Source organism: Mandrillus leucophaeus, unplaced genomic scaffold, assembly GCF_000951045.1.
Source record: "Mandrillus leucophaeus isolate KB7577 unplaced genomic scaffold, Mleu.le_1.0 Scaffold544, whole genome shotgun sequence".
NCBI classification, from domain to species: domain Eukaryota; kingdom Metazoa; phylum Chordata; class Mammalia; order Primates; family Cercopithecidae; genus Mandrillus; species Mandrillus leucophaeus.
The window spans coordinates 1,405,437-1,427,322 of NW_012105853.1; the positions used below are offsets into that span (position 1 = coordinate 1,405,437).

At 46.1% G+C, this 21,886-nt stretch overlaps 1 protein-coding gene across 4 annotated transcripts in view; it reads right to left on the reverse strand.

Annotated features, from left to right (window-relative positions):
• TOX2 (TOX high mobility group box family member 2) overlaps positions 1–21,886 on the reverse strand; it is a 157,382-nt gene that overhangs the window by 52,921 nt on the left and 82,575 nt on the right. For all 4 annotated transcript variants that reach the window (XM_011997665.1, XM_011997666.1, XM_011997667.1 and 1 more), the window contains one exon: positions 13,057–13,302. In XM_011997665.1, the coding sequence (XP_011853055.1) occupies positions 13,057–13,302 (246 nt within the window). The remainder of the gene's footprint in view (positions 1–13,056; positions 13,303–21,886) is intronic.

Below are 21,886 nucleotides of genomic sequence, written 5' to 3' on the forward strand. Positions count from 1 at the left end.
TCTTCAGGAGCTCATTCATGAAATGCTTTAGAGGCCCCCTCTCCCTTGAGCCTTTCCACAACTCCCTGGGGTGATTTGGGTTTTGTCTATTCAACAGGTGAAGAAAGTGAGGCCGGAAGGAAAGTGACTTGCCTCCCACAATATCTTAGTGGTGGCAGAGACAGGAAGTTAAACCCAGGCTTCCTGATTCGCGGTCTTGTTATCAGTTTCCGGGGTGACAGGAAGAACTAACCATGCTTAGTTGGTTAGTTAAAGATTCCTCAGGACTTTAGCATCCCAGTCGCACAGCTCCGCCCAACACACACACCCCATGACAGGTTCTGACTACTCACCTGACATTCCTTCCCTTTTTCCTTGCTACCAGGAGTTTGGAGACAGAGCCACTGAGCCAACATTTTTGCCCTCCTAACCCTGTCTTGGCTAAGAGCTTTGACCAACACCCACACTCGATGGGGAGACAGGGGCAAGGGCCCCACCTTTGCCCACCATCCCAGCTCAGAGGCCTGGGCCAAGAATAGGGTGAGGGATGTTTTTGTGTTGAGGACATAAAGCAATTGGGGTCAGGGGAATCAGGGTCCCATCCTGTCTCCACCACTTCCTAGCTGTGTGTCTTGCGACAAGTCCCCTGCCCTTTGGGTCTTGGGAACACCTCTGTAAATGAGCAGGATTCTATCTTCCTTAAAGTCGATGGGAGGGCTAGAAGAGATGAAGGAGACTGCAGCGTAAGACAGAAGAGGCTATAGGGTCCCCATGCAACCTAGTCTCCAAAAATGGTGTAGCATTCTAGTTTGAGGTGTTTACAGAGGCATTTATTTTTCATTCATTCATTCATTCTTCAGTCAGTTGGTCAGTCAGTCAACAAACCTTTTTCAGACACCTGCTACATCCCACACATGAAACAAAGCATCAGAAATATTAATTGGCACGTTTGATTCTCACAGTCAGTCTGTGGAGCAGACAGCATCAGCTCCATCTCACTTGAGTCTTTGAGAGAGAGAGAGAGAAATTCACCCAAGGTCACCCACTGGGGTAGAACAAGGATCCAGGACCCCAGACTCCCAATTAAGTGCTACTGCTTGGGCAAGCAGCTGCCACTACCACAGCCCAGGCCCCAGCCCAACCCAGCTGCTGAGCTTAAATCTCTGACGGGACACGCTTGTCCTGGAAACGCTCCCAGCCTCCAGTCTTCCATAGTGCCCCGATACTCCCTCCTAGAGCTTTAATATTTAGATGAGCTGTATTTGTCTTGCTGTCTTTTATAAAGACTCCGAGTTCTAAATGGACAAAGCCACAAGATGAGAGAAAGAGAGCTCATGAGACTGACTTTTTATTATCCAGCCAGAGCAGGGGGAAAATGACTCCAATAAATCTCAAGTTTTATGTGCTCCAGACATTCTGCCGAGCCAAAGATGGCTTCTCAGCAATGCCGACGGTACATTAAAAGCTCATTTTCCCAAACATGGTCCTGAATATGCACTCGGAGGAAAGAGCCATTACGCCCAGTAATATCGAAGCTGCAGCTGACGAATGTCACTGTGATTTTCCCTGAATTCTCCCTCATGACTCAGAAGCAGCTCTCAGAGTTCATACCCTGTTAGGCTTGGCATCCTGCCTGGAGTGGAAGTTAAACACCTGGCCCTTGCACTCAGCCTCGAGTGCTCTGATTAGGAGCCCAGCAGGGGGTGGAAAGGGTGGGTACCAGAGGGCAGCTGAGCGACCATAAAATATCACAAATTGTTTTATGAATTTCAGCGGAAGGGGTAGTGATCAGGTCTGAACAGGGAGGTCCACACAAATAGGAAATTTCTTCCTCTCAGGCTTTCCCACTGTCCTCTGGCCCCCAAGGCTACCACCTCCAGGAAGCCTTCGGTGCCGGGACTGTCCTCTGAGCTCAACACTTCTTCCATTTCTTGTTTCAAGCTGCAAGTGCCTCACACTTCATTTTGAGATTATTTATGAATACGAATGGCTCAACTCAGAGCTGGGCAGATAAAGCGGGTCTCCATTTTGTCCCGCTCACTGCCTTGCTCATTCACTGATTCACTTTGGAAGGCTGCATAGGCTAGATATGGAGAGCCCAGGCTGGGGAGTCGGGCTGCTTGGGTTCAGTTCCTGGCACCATCATTTTGATAACTGTGTAGCCAAGTCATTTACCCCTCTGTGCCTCTGTTTTCTCATCTGTAAAATGGCAACAATAACAGTACCTCCTTCTCAGGGTCAAGGATTAAGTGAGATTGTAAATAGAAAGGGTTTAAGTAGGTGCCAGTTCCATAGTAACTGCTAAATAAATGTTACATGACAGTTATAAATAATTCACCCATTCGTTTAGGAAAAGTTCACTGAGAGGATACAAGGTCAAATAAGGTGTGGTTCTTGACCTCCAAAGGCCAAGGTGAGGCACCTGGCCCCGTGGGCATGAGCAGTGCTGCAAGGGGCTGGCCATTGTGACATTCTTGGGGACGCTCCACATGGCACTGAGCTGCCCACGTCAGCTCTCGCCTGGCACCGAGGTGGTGAAGCTGAAATAACAGCCACAAGGAAAGTCGGGTTGACGCCAAGCTGAAATCACGGCCGCTGTTCCCTGCCCGCCACTCCTAGACAGTGAGCACCCCAGGGCATCTTTCAATCTTCTGCAGCTTAGGTCGCTACTCAGCAGACAACAAAGGTTCACCCCATACTCATATTCAGCCAGGCAGGTGCAGGGAGCACTGGGCTTAGAGTCAGAGGCCCAGGTTCAAGTTCCAGCTCTATCCTTTTTCTGGCTATGTGACCCTGGACAAGTAATTCCCTTCTCCCATTCATTAGTAATTAACAAACGGACATTGAAGGCCACCTGCTAACCAGGCCCTTTGCTAGATGCTGGGGCCAGAGAAAGACACAAGGCCCGGGCTCAGCCTTCAGGCCATCCAGGGGCATTTACCGCCGCTGGTAAATGCACAACCACATATTGCCATGAATTCAGACTGATCCCACCTTAATTTACATTTCTGATATGTTGTTCATCATGGTTTTCTGTGTTAATCTTGCCTTTTCAAAATATTTCATTAAAATGCTATTTTTATCTTGATGACTGAGTTTTTGGACACACCCTTAAATTTTATGGTTGAGGCACGAATCGCACATGCCTCACCCTAGTTCCGGCCCAGAGCATCCAGGCAGCCTATGTGAGAAGATGACTTCTGAACTGGGTCCTCGTACAAGAACAGGAGTTCACTGGGTGGACAAGGGGGAACAGCCTTCTCAGCAGAGCGAACAGCCTGCGGAGGCTCTAAACCAGGGGTGACTTTCTCCCAGGGGATGCTTGGCAATGTCTAGAGACATTTTCCATTTTGATTTTGACTACGGTAGCGCTACTAGAGGCCAGGAATAGCGAGTAGAGGCCAGGAATGCTGCTAGACATCCTACAAGGCACAGGAGTCCCCCAGTAACAGAGAAGTATCCCACCCAAAATGTCAGTGGTGCCAAAGTTGGGAACGCCGGTGCTAAAGAACACAGGTGGGAAACACCATGGTTTAAGATGCTACCTCGGGCCAGGTGTGGTGGCTCACGCCTGTAATCCTGGCACTTTGGGAGGCTGAGGCAAGCGGCTTGCATAGCTCAGGAGTTCGAGACCAGCTTGGGAAACATGGTGAAATCCTGTCTCTACTAAAAATAAAAAAATACAAAATAAAAGAGATGCCACTTCAGCCTGATCCCTTGGCTCCTTTAAGCCTCAGTTTCTGCATCTGAAAAATAGGCACCCTAATGGTTCCTAGCTTAAAGGGTGCTGGGAGGAGGGAATGGCGCCAAGAGTCTGCAGAGCAGGTTCTCAGTGAATATCTGTGCCCCCTCCTCTCCCAGTGTGAACACATCCCAAACCGCAGAGCAAACAGTTCTCAAAAGAGACAGCGTCCCTGGTTCCAGAGAAAACTGGGACATGCAGAAGAGCATGTTTTGTTCCTTTCCGACCTTTCTTACAGGGAAAACCATGAATCTTATCTCGTCAACAAACGTGATCCTGTTCACGGAAAACCAGCCAGTGTGTTAGCTTATCACTGGCCTGAGTTTTAACAGGGAGTGAATTTTTATGACCGAGTTGTAAACCTTTGCAAAAACCATTTTTAAACTAAAGAACGCTGATAGATTCTTAACTACTATAGCTGCTAAATTAAGCATGAGGGATGGGATGGGGGGTTTACGAAAGAAAAGAGAAGTGCCCTAAAAGAGTTAGTGGAGGTAAAATAATGTTCATTAAAAATAGAAAAACAAACACATACAAAAAAATCTTTTGTGTTCAACTTCACACTCGTACATCATAATGTTCCAGTAAAAGGCCATTTCCCCCTGAGATAATAAAAGAATTGAATTTTTCCTTATCGGTCATCTATTTTTCTAGCCGAAGCTATTACTCCCGCTCTGGGGTTGCTAGGCAACAAGAAATATTAATAGCAGCTTTTATTAGCTTAGCTTTTGCAGCCGAGTACCAGAATGAGAAAATGGGAAACATAAATGTGTTACATAAATCTTTCAACCTTTCAGAGCCGGTGTTAGTCTCTGTTTCCATAATGATTTATTGAAGTGATGGTTCATTTATGAGAAAAAGGAGTTCAGGGTAAGAAAACGGAGCAGTCCCCTGCAGGAGTGTTTGAAAATAAATAATTATAGTAGGGCAGCAAAAGCTGTTTAAAGCCATTTTTCTGAGTTTTATAAAATGTAAAAAGACGTATTTCTTTCGCTTACTGCCTCTGAAAAACAGGGGCCAGGAGTTTCATCTGGACTCTGATAAATACAAAAGGAAGCCCTGGGTCTCTGGTTACCACTGTTTAGGACCCTCACAGACCCGTTTGGGAGATCAGTGCTCCCCTCACTTCCATCCCCAGAGGGACGTTAGACAAAAACATGGCACCTTGGACAAGCCCAACTCAGAGGTGCCCCTGGTAACCCCCTGCTTCGACTAAGATGGATCCTTCCTTTGGTCACGATGCCAAGAAGCATTGCATCTTGGGCCCCCGCTTTCTTGGCAAGCAGTGGAACTGTCACTTCGCTGTTGCTTTTAAGCTCTAAGCCCTGACAGAGGTCCTAGTGTAATTAATATGCCTTCCCCTGCCTGTCCCCAGCTGGGGGCCCTCCCGCTATCCGCAGCCACCTCAGCCTCCGACAAAGTTGGTAACCAGCAGGTCAGCCTGGATAAACTTAGAGATGAGGCTGAAGCCACCCCAACTCCGTCAATAAAGTGGATAAAGTAATAAACAGAGTAGCTTACATTTACCAATTGCCTACGTGTGACACTTCACCTGCATCGGATCGCTGACTCTTTATAAACTCCTATGAGGCAGGTAACAACATCTCCACTTACAGATGAAGAAACCGAGGCTCAGGGAGGATCAACCCCTTGCTCTGGGTCACAGCGTTGGGGGTAACGAGGAGGGGAGCTGGGATTTGAACTTAGGTCGGCCTGACCACATAGCCTATGCACCTGACTACTAGATGACACTGTATGCCAAGAAACCAAAAATGCACAGAGAAAACCCAAAATGTCATCACGGTAGGTTACAAAATTAGCTACACATTCTTGCCTCTCTGCGTCCACGCCCTCCTACGATGTGACTCTACCATTTCTCTCTTCAAGAGGTAAGATCTATTTCTCCAGCCCTTACTCTGGGATTTGCCCACAGGCTTTGACCAATGCGTCAGGGGCAAACAGGATGCGTGCAGAGGTTTGAAAAGTACTGCACATTGGGGTGTACCCTCTCTTGCTACCCTGGGCACCCTGTGTCCATCACCATGTGAACGATACTAGGCCACCATATGATGAGAGACACACATCTCTCTTCCCCCTCCCCCCGCTTTTTTTTTTTTTTGAGACAGTCTCACTCTGTCACCCAGGCTGGAGTACAGTGGCATGATCTTGGCTCACTGCAACCTTGGCTTCCCTGGTTCAAGTGATTCTCTTGCTTCGGCTTCCCGAGTAGCTAGGACCACAGGTGCAAGACACCATGCCCAGCTAATTTTTGTATTTTCAGTAGAGATGGGGTTTTGCTATGTTGGCCAGGCTGGTCTTGAACTCCTGACCTCAAGTAAGCTGCCCATCTTGGCCTCCCAAAGTGCTGATATGACAGGTGAGCCACGATGCCCAGCCTTGAGACATAAACCTCTCATCATGAGATATGAGAGTGACCAAATCGTTTTCCTTTGGTCTCAGCTGACACTGAGTCAACCATTGCAATGTCAATAAGGCCATTCTAGAATAAGCAGCTGCAGGCAGGCTGTAAGCTGGACCTCAGAAATCACCTGAATCAGTCCAGATCAAAAGAACTACCTCGCTGACCTGCCGAATAATGAGAAATCATAAGAATTTATTGTTTTAAGTCACTAGGTATTGGGGTAGTTTGTTACACAGCAAAAGCCAACTGATACAATCATAAGACAAGACCAAACCAAAAATGTTATGTATTAAGAGTAATGAAATGAATAGGTTGGACTAGGGTGTCCCTACTGCCCCCTGTGTTTCAGAAGACCAGAGGACCAAGGGTTGAGGGTCTTTTTTCCTTGTGCCTGTAACTCAGGAGGGCATTCCTATGTCTCAACTTGTGAGAATCTAACAGGGATAGACCATGCCTTCTTTGGGGAGGAGGAAAGTGGCAGGGAAGAGGAGAGAGAAAGGAGATTGGAGGGGAATAGTTCAGAATAGGAAGAAAATGGGGGAGGTGTTAGGAGGTATATCAAGGACCTCCCAGAGTCAATACCCAGACACTGTCCCTAAGTCCAAGGCCCTGCCCCCAGGATCAAGTCCCCACTCCAAATTTTAAGCCCTGCCCCCAGGCTCTGGGCACAGGAACCATCTCTAAAGCAAGGGGGTCAAGTGGCAACTAAGGTACAGCTCAGCCCCCTTCCCAAGAGCCTAGCTCAGAGCACCAGCATGGAAAGGCCCTTCGCTTGGGGTGGGGGACCCTGGGCCACAACCCCTAGCCCTGTGTGAGCAGCACGAAGGGCCTATCCTGGCAAGATGCTTTGGGACAGGAACCTAGAGCACAAAGGATCTGAAACACAGCACTAAGTACTGCGTTTGATAGGATTTGAGCCCCCCTAGGCCAGTGGTACGTGTGATGTTGGTAGTGGGGGGGACTATTGAACTTCAAATCCATGTACTTGTCTAGTACATCACTGCTAACAAAACAATTATACCCATTTTCCTATTTGTGAGTTCACCAGAGCTGAAATCCCAATCCCCATTTCATAGATAGGAAAACTGAGGCTGGGAGAGAAGTAACTTGTCCAAGATCCCAAAGAAAGCAAACAGGAGTCAAAGCTGGGAGGAGAATGCATGAATGACACCTGCATACCTCTCCTGCACTGAGTGAGTCCCACAGCAAGACCACACAGCTCCAGGGACCCACAGGGCTTGGTGCAGGAAAAACCCACATTTCCCTGATCGCCAGAATCTATGGCTACTGTCGGGGGAGCTTTGCCAGAATTCATTTCTGGTTGGGTCCAGCCTCCATCTGCCCGAGGCTCTCCCAGGACTTTCTCTGGTCTCACAAAAGGTGCAGGTTCCCCAGGAATCTGTCTGGGAACGTCCAACTCTGTCATCTCCCAGGGTAATTCCTCTCCTGGGTAAGCCAGGAGCATAAGCTCGAACATTTCCCAAGCACGACTCCAAAATAAATGATTTCAGACTTAACAGAAGCAGCTTAATAAATTCCACTCTTCGAGTTTCTTTGGGTATTTTAGAAACTGATTTATACATACAATATCTCTCTCGAAATGAGACAATCAACACAGGATAAAATTATTGAGTTATGAAAATCAGGGTCAGACAGAGGTGCAGTACTTTAAATTAAACTGGCAAAATATATCTTTCATACTAAATTGACTCTTTTTGTCTTGGAAATGAATGTTTAATCAGTTAAGATGCTCAGGTGGAGGGAGAAACCTTAAGCATATTTAATTTTGTAAAAGGGGTTCGATTCCAATACTGTACATGACTCCTGCTAGCTGCCATACCTTTGAAGCAGAAGACTAACTCCCACACATGCATGCAAGGCTGAACGGGCCAGGGCAGGGGACCAGAAAGAATTGGTGGCCTCGGGATCAGAGCCAAAGGGGCTTTGGCATTGATGAGATGGCTGTCAAATGCCTTGGCCTTGCCCGCCTCTCCAGGGATGACATCCTCAGTGTATCTCAATCTGTGCAGACAATGCCTGAAGCACCCTGGCCATCAGCGCATCCTCTGTACCACCTGTGACTCTGCAGCCCGGCCGCACCATCCCTCAGTCATCTGGTAAAACTGAGAGGTGGATGGATGACAGGGGATAGAGCTGGGTTTGCATTCTGACCTTGCCATTTAGGAGCTGTATGACAGTAATTCATTCACAAAGTACTTATAGAATCTACTCTGCATCAGGGGACACTTCCTCTAGGAAGTGATAACCCCACATCTAAGGGGCCTCTTCCGGGCACAGAACACCACACGTTGATACTATTAGAGAATGTACCACAGTTTAGAAATCGGCTCTTCACCTTCTCTCCATCGGCACTAGGCGTCCCTCAAGGGCATCTTGTAGGTCCCAAGCCTAGAACAATGCCTGTACCTAGTGGGTGCTCAATGAAGGCTGTCACACAGCTGAGGATCACTGTGGTAGGTTGAAAAATGCCCCTCAAAGATATCAGGTCCTAATCCTTGGAACCTGTAAATGGTACTGTATTTAGAAAAGAGGGTCTTTGCAGATGTGATTAAGGATCTTGAGATGGGAGATTATCCTAGATTATCCCCAAATGCCCTAAATGTCGTCACAAATGTCCTTAGAAGAGGGGCAAAGGGAGTTTTGCTGACAGAGGGAAGGCAATGTGAAGACAGAGGCAGAGATCAGAATGATGCAGCCACGAGCCAGGGAAGACCAGCAATCCCCAGGAGCCGGAGGAGAAGCAAGGCTGGGTTCTCCCCGACAGCCTCTGGGGAAAGTGAGTTCCTCCTGACACCGTGATTTCAGCCCAAGGAGACTGCCTCTGGACTTCTAGAGGTGTGACAGAATAAATCTGTTTTTTTAAGCCCCCAAGTTGGTGGAAATGTCTTAGAGCAGCCGTGGCACACTAATGACCTGCCACCTTGGGGTCTCCATCCCTTCATGATAGTATTATCATGATCCCTCGGTTTGCTTCTTGGGGGGATTATGCAAGAAAACATTTGAAAGCCCTCTGCACGGTGCTTGACACCCAGCAGGTGTTAACACCAATTCCAGCGTCACCCACGTAGCGTGTATGCCCACGCACATAAAGCCACGCCCCTTTGTCCTGTGGTTCAGATGAATTTAAAAACTTCATCTTGAAGAGCCCCTTGTCTGTCTTCACCAGATAGTCCCAACGCATGTACATCTTCTTATCTGGTTTTCCCAGTTGGTCCGGGTGCCCTCCCCTGGGTAATAGAGTTTGGCTTATCTTTCATGACATAAAGAGGGAATATAAAATTCAGTGAACCCTTGCAAAGTCTGACTAATGGAAGAATTAAGGCTATCTGAATTTGTGAAGCCTCTTAAACATGAGCTAGTTTTAAAGAAAATCTGGGAAGCGACTGCGAGTGCCTATTTGGACAGAGCCCAACAAAAGCATTTCCTAGGAGGGGAGATTAGGGGGTCATCTTTGATAAAAAGATAACATGCTTTGTAATGAGCAGAGCTATTATAATCAGGTGGCCCTACAAATGTACCTGAGGGTGTCTGCAGTCTGCTCCTTTAGGTAAATGAGACTTAAGGGAAAACACTGCCATTTAGTTACAGTGGGAATTCATTTTTACTACAAATAACAATAGCAAATGCTCATTGAATGTTTACTCTCTGCCAGACATTTGCTAAGATTTTACATACATTATCTCTGATACACTTCATCACAGTCTTCAGGTGGGTACGATTATGATTCCAAGACAAGGGAACCGAGGCTTCAAAGGTGAAGCCAGGATCTAACTCGGGTGTCAGGGATCAACCACCACCCCACACTGCCTCCATTCACCCCAGTACCAAAGGCAGCGACACAGTGGCCCCAAACTGTAGCCATGCTCACCCCTGCACCACATCCCTGCTAGCAGATGACAAGGTGCTCACCTGACCCTGCTCTCGCTTGTATCACCATAAATCCCAAACAGGGATGGTCCTGAGCAGTAAGGTTCCTGCTAGAAAATGAGCCCGGTAAGCAAGTAAGGTACAAACATTCTAACGAACTGGAAACCCATTTATGCCTAGTGTTCCATTATTGAAATGCTAAGCATCTGGGAGTTATTTATATCCTACTGCTCAAGTTCATTGCCAAGGTCTGAATGCAAAAATTCAAAAAATTGCAACCTCAGGCATAAATGGGTTAAAACCATTCCAGACATGGCAGTGTGAGTCTGAATCGCTAGGTTTGAGAGAGAGAAGAGGAAGCTGAGGACTTGCATTATTGATGGACCCACCAGGAAAAAATTTCTGGAGAAAGGAGCATCCATTTTCATTGAACTCTTTCGTGAGAACCAAACACTATAAAATGTGGATCTCCAGTTGGTTTCCTCCCATCCTCCTTCCCTTCCTTGTCTCCTTTTATTTCCCACCTAGCTTCAAAAACAAACAAAAAAAATGTGACGTGCCTTACAAAATTTCACAGAGGACACCAGCTTTTTTAAACAAGGAAGTTTGGTGGTAATAAAAGAAGAATAAACAAAATACAGTTGAGATCGTTTGACTACAAAGCCACGTCCTAAGGTCCCAGGGGTCTGCTAGAATTGGGCCACAGATTTGACTGTGGCTTCTGAAGAGTCATGGTAGAGGTAGACACAAGACACCCCAAACCATGAGATTCTGCTAGGAAAATCAACTAAGCAGCCCTCCTCCTGTGCCACAGGTGTATGTGTGACTCAAGATGACAAAATAGTGAACTGCTTCCTCCTAGATGTAGTGGTCTGTCCAGCGATGCTGTCATGGTCCTCTCTGCCAGAGATGTCAGGGAAGATGCGGGCCGCCAGCAGCCATCAAGCCTGTTGTGTGGAAATGGGCCTTGTGACACTGGTGGGGTTCCTGGATTGAACCATGCCTGAAACCCTGTATCCACTCCCTGGATATTTCAGACTCTTTTGCATAAGTTTGAGTTTGGTCCCTGTCACTTAAAAATGAATGTAAGAGTCATGACTAGTACGTAATATTCAGTGTGAAGGGAAAAATAGCAAAAATAAACACAAGTCCCAGTTGTTGAGAAGCAGCACTAGAATTCCCTTAAGGAGATTTTTTCTATGGTATTAAAAAAAAAATGCTCTACTGCTCTACCATTCTTCTATAGATTTTGATGGCTCAAATCAGCCATTATTACTTTTTTTTTTTGAGACAGGGTCTTGCTGCGTGGCCCAGGCTGGAGTGCAGTGGCACCATCTCGGCTCACTGCAACCTTTACTTCCCAGGTTCAAGCAATTCTCGTGCCTCAACCTTCTGAGTAGCTGGTATTATAGGTGTGTGCCACCATGCCTGGCTAATTTTTGTATCTTTAGTAGAGACGGAATTTTGCCATGTTGACCAGGATGGTCTTGAACTCCTGCCCTCAAGTGATCCGCCCGCCTCGGTCTCCCAAAGTACTGGGATTAGAGCGGTGAGCCACCATGCCTGGCCTCAAATCAGCCATTCTAAGGATATATATCTCCTTAGAATGGGATTCAGGACCCTTATGATGCAGGCCCTGCTGAGCTCTTTCATCTCCTCTCTCTCTCCTTCACTCCAGGTCCTTCCTCTTTATCCCAATAAAAAGAATGAACCACATACCATTCCCAAGCATGGCACGAGCACCCTTGCTGCCCTCCTTTTGTACCTGCTATTCCCCTAATCTGGGAAAGGTTCTTTCTTGCCTTCGTCTGCCTGCTACATTTTTACCTATCCCATGAACTTTAACTCAGTAATCACCCTCTTCTCTGGCAGCTTAAGCAAGATACAATTTTTTTTAATTATATGATTCCATTTCTATGAAATGTCCAGAATAGGCAAATTTATAAACACACAAAGTCAACTAGTGGTTGCCTAGGGCTGAAGATTTCAGGGGGTGGGTTGGGAGTGACGGCCAAAAATATGATGTTTCTTCCTGTTGTTTTTTTGAGAAAGGGTCTTACTCTGTCACCACGGCCCTGACCTCCCGGGCTTGAGTGATCCTCTCACCTCAGCCTCCCAAGTAGCTAGGACTACAGGTACATGCCACCACACCTGGCTAATTATTTTGTTTTGTAGAGACAGGGTCTTGCTATGTTGCCAAAACTGGTCTTGAACTCCTAGACTCAAGCGATCCTCCTGCTTCAGTATCCCAAACTGCTGCGGTTACAGGCGTGAGACACCGTGCCTGGCAATACAACATTTTTCTTTTCTTTTTGTGATAGGGTCTTGCCATGTTGCCCAGAGTGCCGCGCCTTTTTACAGGCACGATCCCACTACTGGTTAGCAGAGTTTTGACCTGCTCTGTTTCCGATCTTGGCCAGTGTACCCCTCCTTAGGCAACCTGGTGGTCCCCCACTCCCAGGAGATCACCATATTGATGCCAAAGCTAGTGCAGCCAACTGATTTGCATAGTGCACTACAGCCCAGAACTCCTGGGCTCAAGTGATCCTCCCACCTCAGCCTCCCAAGTAGCTGAGATTATAGGTACACACCACTGTGCCTAGCTAGTGGTTCTTTATGGGGTGATGAAATGTTCTAAAATCAATTGTGTTAATGGTCACACAACTCTGTGAATATACGAAAAGCCATTAAGTAGTATACTTCAAATGGGTGAATTGTATGGAATATAAATTATACCTCAATAAAACTGTTAAAAAATAAAAATGAGATTATCCTATTAATAAATAATGCAAATCAATACCGAGATATTATACCCAGAGCTCCAGAAGGAAGGAGCGTGCTGACATTAGATTTCTCTCCACGCCCACCCGCCATGTCCCACAGACTCCCACGCAAGCAACCTGCTGAACCCAGACCCTGCCCACGAGTAGAGGGTTCTTATCAAAGCATCAACATTCTTCTGCTTCCCTCTCAACCCCCTCCCTGCTGTAATCAGCAGGAACTGCAGCAGGTGACAGGGACTCACCGTGGGCAGCTGGCCCGACAGCAGGTGGCTGTCCTGTGCTAGCATGTTGGACACCATGATGGCTGGGAGGTCCATGGCCTGATAGGAGTAGGCAGGGAGCAGACCGTTGGGGGTGAGGCCGTGGCACAGCGAGTGGTAGCTGGCTTCGTGGTCTCCCAGGTGCAGGAGGGATGGCTCAGGGAGGTTGGGAGGTGTTATCGGGGGGATCTCATAGTCTTCGTTGTTCTCGCTCTGGCTGTTGAAGGTCTAAAACATCAAAAAGACATGTTGGTGGGGGTCAGTGCCTTACAACCACAGGACACACCCAACAACATCAATGACAGCAACGACAATAACGATAGCAACCCCGTGGCAAAGGAGAGAAGGGATGACGCCTCTGCAAAGGCAGAGGGTCAAGACGGTGCCCTGACTTGGTCAGACTCCTGCCCTATCCCCAAACAGATGTTTCCTCCCACCAGAGGCTCTGCACACAAAAGCCTGCCCTCCTGGAGAATGGGGGCCAGCTTCCCCTGTTTCTCTCTGGTTTCCCACCAGATCTGGCCATCACAGCCCACCTTGGATCCATCTTTCCGGCCCACCCATTTCACAGACGGGGACTCAGGTCCAGGGAGGAAAGCAGTCCATCCAAGGTTGGGGGAAGAGTTGGGAATGGAGCTGACGTGTCCTGATTCCATTCTTGGTCATCTTTCCAAGGAAGCCAGGCCATTTTCTCTTGTGCTCCCAACACTCAGCCCGGGGCTTCTCAGTCTTTCCCATCTTGGTAAATGGCACAAACATCCTCGCAGGAGCACAAGCAAGAAACCAGGAGTCACCTGGGCACCTTCCCTTCCAATACTTCCTTGTTTATTTTTTCCCACCTTGCCAAACTGTCCAGGAACCTCCAGGACAACGCTGAATAGACATGGTGAGAGCAGACATCCTGGCCTTTTTCCTTACCATAAAGAGCTCAATATTTCACCACAAAGGATGCCATTTGCCACGGCTTCTTTGAGGTATTCATTAGCAAGCTGAGGGACCTCCTGGTGGGTCAAAGTGTGTGGCTTTATTAAAATCGTGCACAGCTTTTCAATTTTACCAAATTCTTTCCCCCTGCATCTACTGACAGGTTCAAATGACCTTTCTCCTTCAATTCAGTTAATGTAGTAAACATGTAATTTGGCTTTCTAATGGTAGATCAATCTTGCATTCCTGGAATAAACCCTATTTGGTCATGACATATTATTCTTTTTATAGATTGTTGGGTTTTGTTGGCTGATGTTTTGTTTAGGACTTTTGTATCAGGTTCACAAGTGTGACTGGCCTGTAATTTTCCTGTCTCATACTGTCCTTGTTGGAGTTTTAGTACCAAGGGTACATTGGCTTGAGGAGTCATTCTTCCATTTCTACACTCTGGAAGAGATTAGACCTAGCAGAAGAGAGATGTGTCAACTGGAAGATAACTCAGAAGAAATTATCCAGAGTTCGGCATAGAGGGTCAAAAAGGAAATATGAAAGAGAGTTTATGTGCACAGCAGGCAGAGTAAGAGTATCTAATGGATGCCTGTTCAATCAGCATTCTGGAAGGAGAAGAGAGAGAGAATAGGTCAGGGGAGAACTGAGGAGATAATAGTTGAGAATGTTCCAGAACAGAGGAAGGATATCAAAGGTAAACCTAAAGGTAAATGTTTTTCACACTTTTTCTTTCATTTTTCAAATGGACATAAAATAACGGTACATACTTAAGGGATCCACAGTGATGTTTTGATACAAATAATGCATAACGATCAGATCAGGGTAATTGGCATATCCAGCATCTTGAACATTTATCATTTGTGTTGGGAACATTCAATATCTTCCTTCTAGCTCTTTCAGACTGTATAACTACATAATATATTGTTACCTACAGTGCTAAATCTTAAATCAATCAAGAAATATACATAGAGGTGGGGGGAAACCTAAACCACAATAGCATGTAAGAAATAACATCTTCTAGCATCACCGTATTGTTTGTCAAGAGTGTGTGTTAAAATAGTGAAGGTCACTGAGCCTGTCACAGGACCTGGTTGGTGGTGGCCAGTCCCAAGTGTCTGCTGGGTGAAGTCACTGAGCAGTGGGGATAGCTGGGTGTGCATACAGCCTGTGGCAATGGCAGAAAGCACAAGACACCTAAATTCCATGGGGAGGAGCCCTACACTACCCTTTACAGTGGTAGACCAGACTGAGAGGGTAAGTGCCTTGCCACCCTGGGACCCACCACCGGGACCCAGAGCCCATATGGCCCTTTGCTCATTGCCTCCCTCTGCAGGGCTGCAGTGGGATGATCTCACAGATGAGCAAACAGTCATCTGGGAACAGGCCATGACCGTGCCCACCTTCCTGCTTCACCTTCACCTTCTCTGTTCTCATGCTAGGGTTCCTCAGGCTGTCCTGAACTCCCCTCTCTTCCTGCCCTACGCTGCCTCCCCAGGTGGACCTCAACCAGTCTGGGTTTCGATTCTCATCTAGGTGCTGCATTTACCCTCCAGCCTTGGTCACTCATCTGAGCTCCAGGGCTGAGCCCCTCCATGCCCAGTCAATGTTCTCGTTTGTTGATCATAATACCCCTTCCCCTGCCGTGCCCCTGTGTCCTCCTCATCTCATCAAGTGACACTACCTTCCATCTAGTTCATAGAACCACGAACCTGGGAGTCACCCTCCGGCATCTCTCAAATCCAATGAAACGCCTCCAAAATATCTTTAAAATCTGTTTCTCTCTCACTGCCGCTATCCTAGTCCAGGCCACCACCACCTCTTACCAGCCCTTTTCATTGGTCATTCTGGGCTGCTCTATTCTCTTTCTGTAGCCAGAGTGGTCTCTATCAAGATGATCATCACGGGCTGTCAATCCTACATCAAATGGTGAGCTCCCCACTGCCTTCAGGATGAAGTCCATAGTCCCAGATTCAGCCCTGGAAGTCCTTGCATGGCCTGGCCCCGCCACCCCTCTAACCACAGTGACCTCTCCTGCCTCTGGGCTCTCCCCTATGTGGTTCCCTCTGCTGGACTGCTCCGCCCACCACACGTTGTCTCTCCCATGGCTCCTACTCATCTCTCCACAATAGATTTTGTTTAAATGTCTTCCCTGATACTCCAAGGTAGATAAAACCCCATTTCACACACCCAAGATCGCCCAGAATTTTTCCTTGGAGGCACTCATCGTATAAGTAGTTAACTGACTTCTTGTGTAATCATTTGTCTGATGTTTAATGTGAGTTTTACTCCCTATATCCCCAGTGCCTCGGTCAGAACCTGGCATAGAGTCGGAACACAAAATAAGAGCTCAGAAACAATAAGTTGGCCTGTAATCTCAGCACTTTGGGAGGCCAAGATGGGAGGATTGCTTGAGCCCAGGAGTTTGAGGCCACTCTGGGCAACATGGTGAAATCCCATCTCTCCAAAAAAAAAAAAAATTCGCTGAGTGTGGTGCCATGTACCTGAAGTCCCAGCTACTTCGGGGACTAAGGTGGAGGATCATTTGAGCCCAGGAGGTCAAGGCTGAAGCGAGCTGTGATTGTGCCACTGCACTCTAGCCTGGGTGACAGAGTGAGACCTCATCTTAAAAAAAAAAAAAAAAAAAGAGTTGAATTGCCAGCCGGGTCCTGGGGTGGACGCCATAAACATGCGTCTCACTCAAGCTTCATAACTGCCCTGGAGGTGGGAACTACTGTCCCTATCACACAGGAGGCAGTGTGGTGCAGTGGTTAAGAGCCAGGCAGCTTGGATTTGCATACTGGCTCTGCCACTTACTGCCTGTGTGTGACTCTGGGTACATTACTTACCCTCTGACACAGTTTGGATATTTATCCCCTCCAAATCTCACGTTGAAAAGTGACCCACTGTTACAGGTGGGGCTAAGCCAAAAGTGTTTGGGTCATGGGGCAGATCCTTCAGTAGTGGCTTGGGATACTCCCTGTGGTAATGAGCAAGTTTTCGCTCTATTCATTCACGCAAGAGCGGGTTGTTTAAAGAGACTGGCACCTCTTCCCCTCTCTCTCTCATTCTTTCTCCTGCCATGTGACATGCCCGCTCCCCCCTTCACCTCTGCCAAGAGTAAAAGCTTCCTGAGGCCTCATCAAAGCTGCGCAGATGCAGGGGCCATGCTGACACAGCCTGCACAGCCATGAGTCAATCAAACCTCTTTTGTTTGTAAAAGATCTAGTCTCAAGTATTCTTTTATGGCAATGCAAAACAGACTAAAACACCTTCTCTGTGCCTCAGTTTCCTCATGTGTGAGAAAGCGGGTAATGACAGTATGTATCTACAGGGCTGCTATGAAGAGTAAACAAATCAATAACATGTAAGTTTCTCAGGACAACGTCGAGCACACAGTCAGTGATGTCAGTGTTAGTTACTGCTATCCTTGTTGCCCTTATCTGGAGTTTCCGAGATGGTGGGGACTTCCCCAAGGACACAGAATAAGTAAACAGTGGCACACTGGGATATGGGGGACAGGGACACAAGCAAAAGGTAAGTAGAGTCAAAATGGTTGCAGGTGGTCATGAATACTCTGATACTATGGGGGGACACACACACAAGGGATTGTATAGGAAGCATCAAAGGAGTAGAGTCTTGCCTTAGAACGGGCAGAGGGGTTGGGAAGGCTTCCTGGAGGTGGTGACTCTGAAATGGAAAGCTAGCAGTGGGACTCCACTTTCTGGGGTGATACGACGTCTGTGGCTTATTGCCACCTAAAGAAAATCCGCTCCCAGCCCATCTCGAGGTCAGGCTGAAGACACACATCACCCTGTGGTGCTCAGACCTGTGTTGTGTGAGTTAGGAACATTCATGAATGAGGATCTTGAGCCAGTGAGCTGCTCTTTACTTATTCTGTGTCTTTGGGGAAGTCCTTTAATTGTCTTGTCATCAGTGCCTAGCACAGTGCACAGTAACGACTCATGACAACACAATAAATGGGCACGGAAAATGGGGGAACGTCCCAGGCTCTAGTTTCAAACCACAGCTGTCCTTCCCAACATACTAGACACCCCTCAACCACCTGCTGTTCCTGTGTTTGACTGCCACCTCCCTCCTTGTCCCTCAGCATCTTTACAATAGGTGCTGGCACAGAGCAGGTGTCCAGTGAATGCTAAGTGATTGCTCAAGTCCATTCCTTTCAGTCAAAAAACAAAACTTCAATCCACTGGAACTGGCCCAATTGACCAGAAGCCTTTTGGAAAAATAAGCATATGCTGCATCAAAATATTGGAATCACACAATTATGACAATTCACTTAAAGAGGCAATTAGCACACTTAAAAATAACTAAGCATGCAAACATGAACATGCCTCTTCTGAATGCAATCAAATCCTACATGCACGACACTGAACACAAAAGAACTTGTCCTGAGTACCTACTATGTGCCAGGCACTGAGCCCAGCATGTCCATATACATTCTCCATTTAATTCATACATGTTCTGTAGAGAAGTGATTATCTTCATTTTGCAGATGAGGGACATGGAGCTTAGAGAGTAGAGGTGTCACATAGCTAGATCTTGGTTGTGATTCAGAGCCAGGTCTTGTGACTCCAAACCCAGTATTTTCCTAGCAAATTGGCCATTCCAAGGTGCCTAATTTTCTCTCTACCACTGGCATTCTCATGAAAATATAGAAAGAGATGCCAATTCGTGAGAGCTTTCCCAGTTAAAAATATCAGTAAAATCTTACAGGAAATCTGGGAAGAGTTACCTCTTCCTTTCCACTCATTCTTTCTCAAACCCATTCCAATCATGTTTTCATCCCACTTTCACCAAAACTGCTTAGGAAGGTCATCAATGACCTCCATCTTCTTAAATCCAGTGGTCAATGCTCAGTCTTCATCTGGCCATCTTACTTGACCTTATCAGTGGAATTTGATATAATTAGTGCATCCTCCTCCCTGAGAACAAACTTCTTCACTTGGCTTCTAGGACACCAGAGATATTGGTCCTTCAGCATCACAGGCCATTTATTCTGTATGTCCTTTGTTGGTTCCCATTCTTCTCCTTAGTCTATTGATGATGACATGTCCCAGAGCTCAGATCTTAGACCCTCCTCTAAACACACTCACTCCCTGGTGCTCTCATCCAGACTTGTGGCATTATGGACCATCTGTATGCTGCTGAGCCCCAGTTCTTACCTCCAGGCCAGACCTTCCCCTGAAATGCAGACTCATATAGCCCACTGTTATTTGTCCTTCCCTTTAGATGTTAATTGATATCTCAAACAACTTAACACATTTAAGAGAGAACCTACCCCTCCCACAGTCTTCTCCACCTCAGCTAATGGCCACTCCATCCTTCTGGTTGCTCAGGCCAGAAACCAAGGTGTCATCCTTGACCCCTCTTCTTCCTCTTACATGCTACACAAAATGTGTCAAAAAATGCCATCAGTTCCACCTTGAGCTATCGCCCTCTTTGCCCTGGGTGACTGCAGCACTCTCCTTCCTGGCCTCTTGGCCTCCCTGCCTCCACCCTTGCTAAGGTCCATTCTCACCCCAGGGCCAGAATTACCCTGCTAAAATATAAGCTGTGCTCACAACCCTCTAGGGCTCTCCTTCTCACTCAGATAAGGAACAATGGCCCCCACCCCATGCTATGTAGTGTTGCTTTCCCCAATCCCACATGTCCTTTTTTACCTCTCTGACATCATCATCTCCTATTCCTCTTGTTCATACCACTCCAGCTACTCCAGGCACATTTCTGCCCCAGCGTCTTTGCAATGGCTGCTCCCTCTCTTTAGAATACTCTGCTCTCAATATCCACACAGCCTACTGTTCTTTTGCCATTGAATGGTCTTGACACCCCTATAGAAAATCAACTGGCCATAGATGTATTGGTTTATTTCTAGACTCTCAATTCTATTCCATTGGTCTATATGTCTGTCCTTATGCCAGTACCACATTGTTTTGACTACTGTTGCTTTATGGAAATTGGGAAGTGTGAATCCTCCAGCCTGTTATTTTTCAAGATTATTCGTGTTTTCAGGCCCCCTTGCAATTCCATATGAATTTGAGGATCAGATTTTCCATTTCTGCAAAAAAGACCAGTGGACATTTGATAGGGATTGCACTGAATCTGTAGATGCTCAGATAGTATTTCCATCTCAACAATATTAAGTCTTCCAATCCACAGACATGGATATCTTTCAATTTATTTAGATCTTTAATTTCTTTTGGCAATGTTGTGTAGTTTTCAGTTTAGAAGTTTTTTCCCCTTCTTGGTTAAATTTATTCCTACATATTTTATTCTCTTAGATGTTATTATATATGGAATTGTTTTTTTTAGTTTCCTTTATGGGTTGTTCATTGTTGGTTTATAGAAACACAAGTGATTTTTCCATACTGACCTTGCCTTGAAACTTTGATGAATTCATTTATTAACTATTTGTTATAATTTTAAGGAACAGCAAAATTTTACACCATTGGAGGAACCAAAGTAGAAGAAAACAGAACTTTATCGATCTAGAAAAATCTGCGAAAAAAATAGGATTGAACTATCAAACATAATAAAGAATATTCATAAAATGGCAGCATTAAGACTAAATATTCATAACACAATAGGAATGATTTCAATTGCTTTATTAAAAGACAAAATATTTTTATTAAAATACATACAGCATATGATTTATAATAGACATGCCTAAAATAAAATGACCTGTAAGATTAAAAATAAACAGACATTAGCCAAGCGTGGTGGCTCACGCCTGTAATCCCAGTACTTTGGGAGGCCAAGGTGGGCAGATCACCTCAGGTCAGGAGTCCAAGATGAGCCTGACCAACATGGTGAAACTCCATCTCTACTAAAAATACAAAAATTAGCTGGGCATGGTGGTGAGTGCCTGTAATCCCAGCTACTCAGGAGGCTGAGACAGGAGAATCCCTTGAACCTGGGAAGTGGAGGTTGCAGTGAGCTGAGACTGTGCCACTGTCCTCCATCCCGAGTGACAGAACGAGACTCTGTCATAAAATGGATAGATAGATAGATAGATAGATAGATAGATAGATAGATAGATAGATAGATAGATAGAGCAGGCCAATAAAAAGCAGAATGGCAAAATTAATTACAAATTAAGTACAAATCAGGGCAAAAAAAGCATTAAAATATCAAAAGGAACACTTAAGTCAATAAATAGTATAAATCTAAGAAGAAATCACAGACATAAACTTTTATGTAAATTGATAAAACTACAGAAATATAAAATGTAAAAAACTGTTCATACAAAACCATAAACAAAATGGGCAAATCACAGTCAGATAGAAATGAGTGAGGATTGAGGATTTGAATAACACAATTCACTCTTTTGATTTATTCCTTTCAAATGTCCATGGAACGCTTACAAAATATAACCAGGTAAGCTACAAAGGGAATCTCCAACTCTTCAAAAAGTATACATTAGATAGATCACATTCTAAGACCTAAATACACTGACACGCTTTGGCTCCGCATCCCCACCCAAATCTCATGTCAAATTGTAATTATCAGAGTTCAGGCAGGGGCCTGGTGGAAGGTGATTGGATCATGGGGGCTGATTTCCCCCTTACTGTTCTCGTGATTAATAAGTTCTCACAAGATCGGGTTGTTTGAAAGTGTGTAGCCCTTCCCCCATCTCCCTCTCTCCTGCTGCCATGTGAAGATGTACTTGCTTCCCCTTCACCCTTCTACCATGATTGTAAGTTTCCTGAGGCCTCCCTAACCATGCCTCCTGTACAGCCTGTAGAACTGTGAATCAATTAAACCTCTTTACAAACTACCCAGTCTCAGGTAGTTCTTTCTAACAATGTGAGAACAGACTAGTACATGCACCAACCTAGTTATTAACAAAAACAAACAAGCA